The 9,261-nt window shown below is 48.0% G+C and overlaps 1 protein-coding gene across 1 annotated transcript; it reads right to left on the bottom strand.

Moving 5' to 3' along the window:
* Positions 1-870: 870 nt before the first annotated feature.
* On the bottom strand, positions 871-8,342 carry P2RY1 (purinergic receptor P2Y1). Its single transcript, XM_061371526.1, has 2 exons — positions 8,208-8,342; positions 871-7,622 (listed from the first exon to the last, which is right to left on the bottom strand). The coding sequence occupies exon 2, from the start codon at positions 7,552-7,554 to the stop codon at positions 6,463-6,465; it is 1,092 nt and encodes a 363-aa protein (XP_061227510.1). The 5' UTR covers positions 7,555-7,622; positions 8,208-8,342; the 3' UTR covers positions 871-6,462.
* Positions 8,343-9,261: the final 919 nt, after the last annotated feature.

The raw sequence follows: 9,261 nt of genomic DNA, 5'->3' as shown, positions 1-9,261 counted from the left end.
GAAGCATGAGTGCTACTTTGGGAAGCTGAGATGCAGGAGACAGCAGAGGCACGGGTCCCAACATGCTGTGCCTGGCCCCTTGGAGCCCCCTGAGCTCTGCCAGCAGCATCCCCAGACAAAGGAGCAGGGTGCCTCTGGGCACTGCAGCCATCCCACGTGAGTAAAGAGAGAAGCAGAACGGAAGTCCAGGCTGTGTGAAGTTAGGGTAGCTGCAGGCAGTGAAACAAGTAAATGGCATGAAAACAGAGGGTGACATAAAATCTGAAATACCCATACTGTCAGGTAAGGTATGGATAGAAAAGAGGGTTAAATATTTGAATTAGTTTTTAGATGCTAAGCCTTTTGGCATCCTGCAACAAAATCAACATGCAGCAGCCATTGCCAAAGAGGAGAAAGTTTCTGTAAAGACAGATTCAGCTTTGCACAGATGAGGTGGTGCACTCCAGGCTGTCCGATTGCAGTTGCATGTGCTGGACAGTAACCACAGGAATAAATACACGAGAAAGAGCTGCCGAGGAAAAGGGACAGTGGGACTGGGAGCAGGTTCTTCTCCAGCCAAATGCTGGAAATGGGAGTGATGCTGGGGGGGGGGTGCCCTCAAGCAGCCAAACCACACACATATGCATGTCCTCTGTGTTAGGAAGTGGGTCGTTCACCTGCCACCTGTGGACATGCTGTCTCCTAAAATCCTAGAAAACGAAGCATCACTCGTTTACTCACTTTGTTCTCAATTAATCCGGCTGGTTCTTTCCCAAGGTTTAAAAATTCATATGGCTTGCAAATCTTTTATTATCTGTTCTTAAGTACATATTGCTGCCTGAATAATCACTTGGAAACATGAATTAGCTGCAAGAATACAAAAGGCAGAAAAAGTGTTTCATAATTTTATTGGAGCAGTTTCAAAGTGAGGTTGCTAGGTACAGTGCCAGCAACTCTGTGGCTGCAGTTCTGCTGCCACTAAAAATAGTTGTAACTTTAAAAGCCATGCCTAACAGTAAATGTACATGCGAAAGTACACCTCGTGCTTTATTAAAAAACAAAATCCTTTTATTCATTAGAAGTATAGACAAATAAGGGGATTTTTTTTTACTACTATATAATTAAAGCCGTTACATAACCTGAGCTTAAATACCAAGTAACACTGTATCTGCGGGTATTGCAATAAAATTTCACTAGTATTTGCACAAAAACGGAACTCATTCAACAATATTAAAATCACAGTACAATAGAAAAATAAACATTTTCACCTGTATCCTTGAAACACATTGTAACTCACGGCCACAATATAAGTAGTAGTTTTAATTCACAAATCGTATATCTTGAAAATATTTGCTATTATTGTGCCAATAGCGTTAGGCTGCAGAAATACTGTTCTGTAGTAGGTTCTGATTCAGTGCAAAGCCCCTAAGTTAGAAATAATACCACAAATGTAAGAAGAGTGAAACAGTCCTATTCAAGCAGCTACACCGTGGGCTTTTTGTTTAAGTTAAGGGCTTTTAGTGTCTGTCTAAACCAACTTCCACCAAATTCAGCACTTCCCCTTGCAGCTTTACTGGTCCAAGTGCTTGCACTATCCCCAGTTGGTTAAGCTGGATGCTCAGGAGCTTGGAATAAATTCTTCACATTGAACTTCAACTTGAGGCTTATAGCTGCCTTCAAAAATTTTACCTGAGGGGAAGAACAACCACTACAGGTAACAAATATGAATGTAGAGATTTGACAAATAATGAGCTTATCACAAAAATAAGCAATACCTGTGATAACATCACTCTTTATTAATATTTTTGTTCTGGACCAGTCTGAAGAAAAAAACTAGTGACAAAGGGAAAAAAAGAAAGAATCCCAGAAAGGCAATTATCTTTTTTTTTTTTTGCCTCCAGGCACCTTCATGGCCAATGTGTTTAACTGCTACAGACCTGACTCTCTAGGTGGGACAATCTGTGGGTTGCAGCAGGGAACAGCAGCCCCTTCAGCCCCTTTCCATAGCAACTTCTGCCCAGGTCTTTGCAGGACACGTGCTCAGTGCCCTCCAGACAGACTGAGCTGGGCAGCCAGAGCAGCCACAGCAGCAGTGCCTGCTCCCCAGGACTCCTGCCACTTGGCCAGGTGCCCAGAGCTCTGTCTGTGTCCATCCTCCTTGTCCTTCCTCATCAAGGAAGAGGAGGATGCCAGGCTCAGGAGAACTTGGCATGGCCCTGGGGCTTTAGTCTATGGGTCCACACTACAGGAACAAACCTTCAGCTTCTGTCCTGTGTGAACAGGAAGGCAACAGGATGCTCTGCGACATTCACCTGTGGTCTGTCAGCCATAGCAACAGCCCTGCAGCTTCCCACAGCCACCATCCACAGGGTGTGGGGGAACTCAGGTTGGGAGGCAGCTTGTCAGGGCATCTACTGCAACCTCCTGCTGAAAGCAGGGCCAGGCAAAATACTTCTGATTCCCCATACCTGCTCCTTAATTCATTAACTTAGTGTCATATAAAATGGATTAAAGTACAAAATCCACGGTGCTGTGTTATGAAAATGCACAACTGACTGCAGTTCATGTGCAGGTTTCATACTTGAGTTAAAAATTACCATATGCAAGAGTTAATGGGCATAAATGATAAAAAAATTAACCCTATGAGCTGGAAAAAGCAAAATAGAGCTAATGAATAATGATTTGTTTTGGCTGAATCATTGTAAAATGCTTTGGCAAAACCTAAGCTCTAAATAACTATTTACTTCAAACATTTAGGTGTGTTCAGTGAAGGATTTGTAGTTATTAAAAGATTCCCAAATCTACCCAGAGAAAAAATTGGTTAAAAGCAGAACCACGAAACTATAGAAGGTTTAATCTTGTTTGCTAGTTGAAAGCTAATACAACACAAGCGAAGGTGGAACTTCAGGTGGTCTTCCTGTAGTGAAACAATGAGCTGAATCTCATTACAAGTAAACAAAACACCCTTGTCATCACTGATTATTAACAGCCCAAAGGCTGTAGCTGAGATTGCATTCCCTTTGCATACTGGATAGACCAAAAGGAAACTTCAGGCAAGTGGTTTAGGAAAGGCTTCTCTGACTACACCCATTACAGAGGATTACAGATAAACACAGGAATCACCTTGGGCCTTTAAGGTTGGTGGACTGACTGTCTTCCACAAATATATAGTAAGGGTAAGTGCCAAAAGGTAAATATTTAACAACAGCCTTGCAAGTTCCCCAGGAGGTAATCCTCCTGCCATCTCCAGCCATCACACTGCCTGGAGAGGAGCTGCTTGGGTTCATCCAGGTCATGTCCAGCAGACACCATTCTGTCATGCTGCAGGTAAAAAGTGATCACACAGAAGGAGGTACAAATTTGATGTGACTTTGCAGTGGTTCTGACTACTCCGTATCTAATACAGCAATGCTCAAAAAAGGGCAGGAGCTTTACATGAGATTTTGAGGCTCAGCTTCAAGTTCCAGCTTGATTCAGAGGAGGCTGTGGCATGTCAGTATATGTACAGCAAAGAGTTGCATTGGAGCAGGATGCAGTTTGAGGTGTTGGCTCTGCAGGTCATGGGATCTGAAAGATGGAAAACAAACTGTGTCAAATGTGCTTAATGATCCTTCTCAGTGTTTGGCGGGAGGCTCCCATACACTTCCATGTGGTGAAGATGCTGACTGCAGCTGCCTGATCACCAGTCAGAGGGATCTCCATTAAATGAAGTGTCAGACCTCAGCAATCAACTGGCCAACAGGACAGTCCTCTTCAGTGGGGCAAAGCAAAACACAGAGCTTTTAACAGGTTCATGAGGAAAGGAATAAAACACTGCAGCTGTCCAAGACCCGGAAGACAGTGGGAAAGACAATACAAGGGCAGTGCTGTCCAGAAGGTGGGTCACCCTGGCAGGGCATCCATCCAGCCATGGGTCTCTCCTGCATCACACCCAACCTGCTGCAGGTGCTCCTGTAGAACACTGTTGGATTTCATACACACTGTAATAGTGAGCCAACTTTGCCATATTAGAGAGACATATTGCAAAACAACTGTAAGTAACTCCATAAGGACCAACCTGGGCGTACGGCTTCACATTCTGCTGTGGCTGTTCAAGATCTTTTTTCAGACATGTATTAGTGGAACATTTTACTTCCTAAGTGAAAGAAAAATGAGGAATAGACCACGAAATGCCAGGAAATGAAGATGATTTTAAACCTACAGAGGCAGATTCAGAGAATATCCTATTTTTATGTTCGTTCTCCATTTAATTCATCTGCCATTCCAAACAAGACATGCCTCAGTTGAATGAAGTCTCAAATAATCACATAATAGGAGAAGTCATTTATTGTGAATCAGGCTCATTCTCCAGTGATATAAATAGGCTGTGCTGTTCCACAGTCTTTTGTCAGTAGGGATTAATTAGCAATTGACCCTTGGCTGGAATGTCTTCACTACCTCTAGATTTTTCATCTTATGGGGCTAAATGAGAGCTTAACACTGCTTTAAGAAGCTATGCTTCCTAAGCAGTTTAATTTATCTCTAGGCTATAAATCAGTAGTTTAATTTATCACTAGGTTACATATCAACAGTGAATAGCCAGGGTGGAATTGAGTTTATTATAAAGATGTTCTGTTAGAAGACACAGTTTTACAGTGATTGAACCATGCTGTTAAATTTGCCATTAATGCCCAGTTCTGCATATGGACACTGAGAACCACACTTTACATACTTTACATTCAGCTTTCTAATAAATAAGTTCAATAAATAGGGAGTTTGCAGACTAAGAAGCTGTACATGTGAACAGAAGCTGCTTTACAATGTTGTCAAGAAAACAACTAGAGCTATTCTTGTTTGTTACCAATCCCTGGAAATTAGTAAGTAAAATGTAAATATTTTACTCTTACTATGAAGACCGGAGAAACAAAGATCTGTTAAATCACTCTTAGGATTACACAGAACTTAAATTTCGTACACTAAATTTATAATTCAGAGCATGCTGCACACAATATTTTCAAATACATTTCTTAGAAATATGAGAAATGAGTAAAATTGCCCTTGTAAGATTTCGACGTCTGTGCTCCGATCACTAGCTCTTGTGTTACACAATATTGCAGTTTGGCTAATTTTGGATGACCTATTCCACATTTGGATAAGATATACAATGAAGGGCCAGACGTAGTCTGCAGTCCATTGTAGCATCTTGTTAATACAGTGGTTTATTTGTCACAGTACAAAAAAACTAATTCACAACCATTTTATATATATATAATATAATCCATTTATATTATCCATTTTCATAACCATTTTCTTGGGAAACAACTCTTACATTATCTCTAAAGATTGCCAGGAACAGAAATACTTTGTACCAAATGAAAACGCAGGTAACTCAAGCGACAGTAGTTTTACTGCTCCAAAGGTACAGTTATTTTCAGCACACACATTTCTCACATTTTACCCGTAAAGACCTCCAGCAAGGCTCCCAACACAAGCAGTCAGGCACTCGCGCTGCAGCGAGCTCTTGGTCAGCCTGTGGGAAGGGCAGCTCGCCCCAGCTCCGCAGAGCTCGCCAGGCACTCCCCAGGTGAGCCCAGTCCATGCTCAGCCCTGTCCTGTGGCTCCCCCGCTGACAATGCGCCAGTTTTCCTCAGCATGGAAGGCAGGATCGGATTATCAGCTGCTCAGAACCAAATCACCTCCCCACGCATTTGCACACTGACATCTGTTCATGAAACACACCGCTATGTGCACGTGCGAAGCAGGCGCCTGCCTGCACTGGCTCCTAGCGAGACCTGCTTATCTGTCTGCCAGTGGCCAAGGTGTCAGTTCACCTGGAAGCCAATTTGCCTTTAAGGGTGGTCCAGATTTTTCATGAACAACCATTGCAATCTGAAAGCATAATCATGCACACATCAGTAAGCCTACTTTTTGTAAAACACCGGCACTCAAAGGAGACTGAATCATAAATGCCACCAAACTACCAAATAATTACCAACACTGGATGAAGATATAATAAAACTATAAAGGTGAGATAACTGCATTGTGACTTTGATTTAAATACTTGTTTACAATGGCAAGTGAGCGGAAGGCTAGGTATGTGGACTGAGCCTCAGAAGAGAAGATACTGCTCGTTCTTATTTTTATTTCCCATTTCTAAAGAGAGGCTGATTGAGAACATTTTTTAAACGTGGGACACTAAGTCATTACGCCAGAAGCACTTGGATTGCTTTCTTCCTGTAGGGGATTTACTTCATTTTACTTTATCTGACACAAGTCAGAAAGAAATGAGAATATTGTAAGGAGAGGGAAAAGCAGATATTTGGCAGGTTATTTTCCACTGAAATTCCTCCACTGATTTTGTTAAGCTTTTTCTAAGACCAGATAATGAGGCTTTACCTAAAACAACTTTGAGAGACTGGTAAGATTTTCCTCACACATTTGTAGTGCTATGGTGTCTCAAAGCGGAGGATTTTTTCAAACTGTTCCCAAATCTTTCACATTTGTTCACAAACTGGTATCTCCGTTCTGTTTATACTCTGATAAAATATTGAGAGTCATTTCCTCACTCTTCGACTGCACATTGTGCTCACTTCTTCTGGATGATTTCCTGGTTGCCCTGGAAAGCCGCCTTCGAAAGGTATCGCCTGCCAGAAAGTAAAGAATAGGGTCGACGCAGCTGTTGAGGCTGGCCAGACCCCTCGTCACCTGGTAGGTGGCATAAACCTTATCATTGAAGGCACACATTTGTGGTGTTTGAAAATCCACCCTGGCTCTTAGATTTAAGGTCTTCATCACGTGGAAAGGAAGGTAAGACACAGCAAAGACTGTCAACACTATAATAACCAGGTAAATCGACTTTCTCCTGAGAGGAGAATTGTCCAGATCTTTGTAAATCAGAGCTTTCACAATGAGCCCATAGCAACCAAGAATCAGTATGAATGGGATGCAGAACATAAACACCGTGGTGCACATGCTGTAAATGAAGTAACTTCTCAGGAAATCATCAGCTGTTGTGTCATAGCATGTCGTGGTTTTATTTTTCCTTATCCCCGTTCCCGAGTAGAATAGTATTGGAGAAATCACAGCCACCACAATGACCCAGACCAGGGCGCTGATGTACACTGCATTCTTCTTCTTCAGCCTCCCCAGCGACTTCAAGGGGTGCACCACTCCCGTGTACCTGTGCACACTTATGCAAGTCAGAAACAAAATGCTGCCGTATAGGTTCACGTGGAAGATGAACCTCTGCAGCTTGCACATAATATCTCCGAAGATCCAGTCTGTTTTATTGAAGTAGTAAAAGATGAGCGCAGGCAGAGTCAAGACATACAAGAAATCGGCTAGTGCCAAGTTGAACATGTAAACTGATATGCCGCTCCAAGGCCTCATGTGGAAGACAAACATCCAGATGGCCACGCTGTTGCCCAAAAAACCAGTGATGAAGACCAGAATGTAGACAGTGGGCAGGTAATAGAACTGGAAGCCGGTTTTGGTAAGGGAACACTTAGTGGTGGCATTTCCTGCAGACCAGCCACTGCTGGATAACAGGTTGGGTTCAGTTCCATTCAAAGCAGCAGAGAAGAGGACTTCTGTCATGATCCTTCTGCCTGAGTCACATAGGTCTGAGATGAAGCAACAAAATCGCTACAGGAACAGTAACGCCGCTGAAAGAGAAAAAAGCAAAGAAAGCCTAACTGGAAGGCAAAACCTGCCCTGCTTTTCCAAGAGGCTCTGCTCGGCTCAGCCTGCACCCCCCCGCGCAGGTCGGTCTACGTGGGGCGCGGACCGTTCCCCCCGCAGTACCGGGACCCGCCTTGCGCCAGCCAGCCCCTCTCGCGGCCCCGCACCGCAACGGGGCAGGCGGGGCGGGAGCGACATGCCAGCGTGCTGCCCCGGCCACGGGACGCGCCGGCGGGAGCGGGGAAAGGCAAAGGGCGAGCGCCGCGACGGAGCAGTGGCAGCGGGGCGGGCCGGGGGCAACCGCTCCGCCCGCGCTCCTGAGGTGAACACCGCCACCCCGCCCGCCTCGGCGGCGGCCGACCCCGTCCCTCAGCCCGCCGCCGCCGCCCGCCTGCAGCCGCTCCGCCCGCTCCCCTCGGCGCGCCCGGCTCCCTCAGGTCACCTCAGCCGGCCCGGTCCCGCTGTCCTCTCTTCCGCCCGGCTCTCCCCTGGTCACTTCAGCCCGCCCGGCCCCGCTCCCCGCCGCCGCGCCCCAGCCCGGCTCCGAGGAGCGCTGGGGCCGCCCGCACCTGCCTCCCATGGCGCCCTCCTCAGCCCGCGCTCGCCTTTCCTCGCCTCCGGCAGCGTCCGCCCGGCGGGGGGCGGTGTCCCGGCCGCAGCTGCCCTGGCCGAGCCGGCTCCCATCGCCGGGCAGGGCAGGGCAGGGCAGGGCAGGGCAGCGCAGTACGGCCGGGGGCAGCGGCTCTACGGCGCCTCGGGCGCGGGGCACCCCTCCATAGCGTCACCGCCGCCGCCGCGGGGAGCACGATCGCAGCCCCTCTGCTGCGGGAGGCAGCGCGCCGGCCCCGGTCGGATTGCGGGCGGGCAGGCGGGACGAGGCGCCGGCTCGGCCCAGGGGCGCACCGCCCGCCCCCCGCACCGCCCTCGCAGGCGGGCGGTGCTAGCCGCTCCCCGCCCGCGGCACATGGCCGCCGGGCCGGGGGCTGCCGGTGGAGCGCAGGGCGAGGGCGGGGCCCGGGCCCGTGCCACCCGCTCGGGCCGTACCCCGGGACGCGCGGCTCGGAGGGACGCGGGCGCCGACGGAGCTGCGGGTGCGGAGGCGGTGGCGCAGCACGCGGGCGGGCCCGCGCGGCGGGCGTGGTGCCGCCGGCGAGGCCAGGGACAGGCGGCCCGGCTGGCGCGGTGCCGGCCCAGCCCCGGCCTCCCCAGTGCCTGGGGCAGGCGCCTCCCGGGCCTCGGCGTGATGGAGGTGCGGACACCGCGCCCCTCACCTTCAGTGGAGGCTGCCAGCAGCGCGGCGCAGGCGGGTGCCAGGTGTGCTGCTCCTGAGCTGCTGGGAGCGGCTGAACACCATTCCCTGATACTGCTTTCACTCAACGCCTTGAAATCTGTTCTGCAACCCAGTTTAAGCTACATGAACATGTTAATTGCTGTGAATAGAACAGCTGAGCAGAAATATGCTCTACTGACCTCTAATTAAGCTCTATACATTTGGCACTTGAGTCAGAATACGATTATTATTTATTGTCGTAGCAAAACACAATCTGCTGGTTTCAGCCATTTCTTCCTTGTTCACATTTTAGTTGTGTGGTGAGTGATACATGAGCTAGTCATATCTGCTTT

This window comes from Neopsephotus bourkii, unplaced genomic scaffold, assembly GCF_033783945.1.
Source record: "Neopsephotus bourkii isolate Nb327-2 ecotype Australia unplaced genomic scaffold, CSIRO-AGI_Nbou_v1 NB_1574, whole genome shotgun sequence".
In the NCBI taxonomy this organism is placed as follows: Eukaryota; Metazoa; Chordata; class Aves; order Psittaciformes; family Psittacidae; genus Neopsephotus; species Neopsephotus bourkii.
Note: the sequence above shows the minus strand (reverse complement) of the source record. Positions and strands in the feature narration are given on the sequence as shown.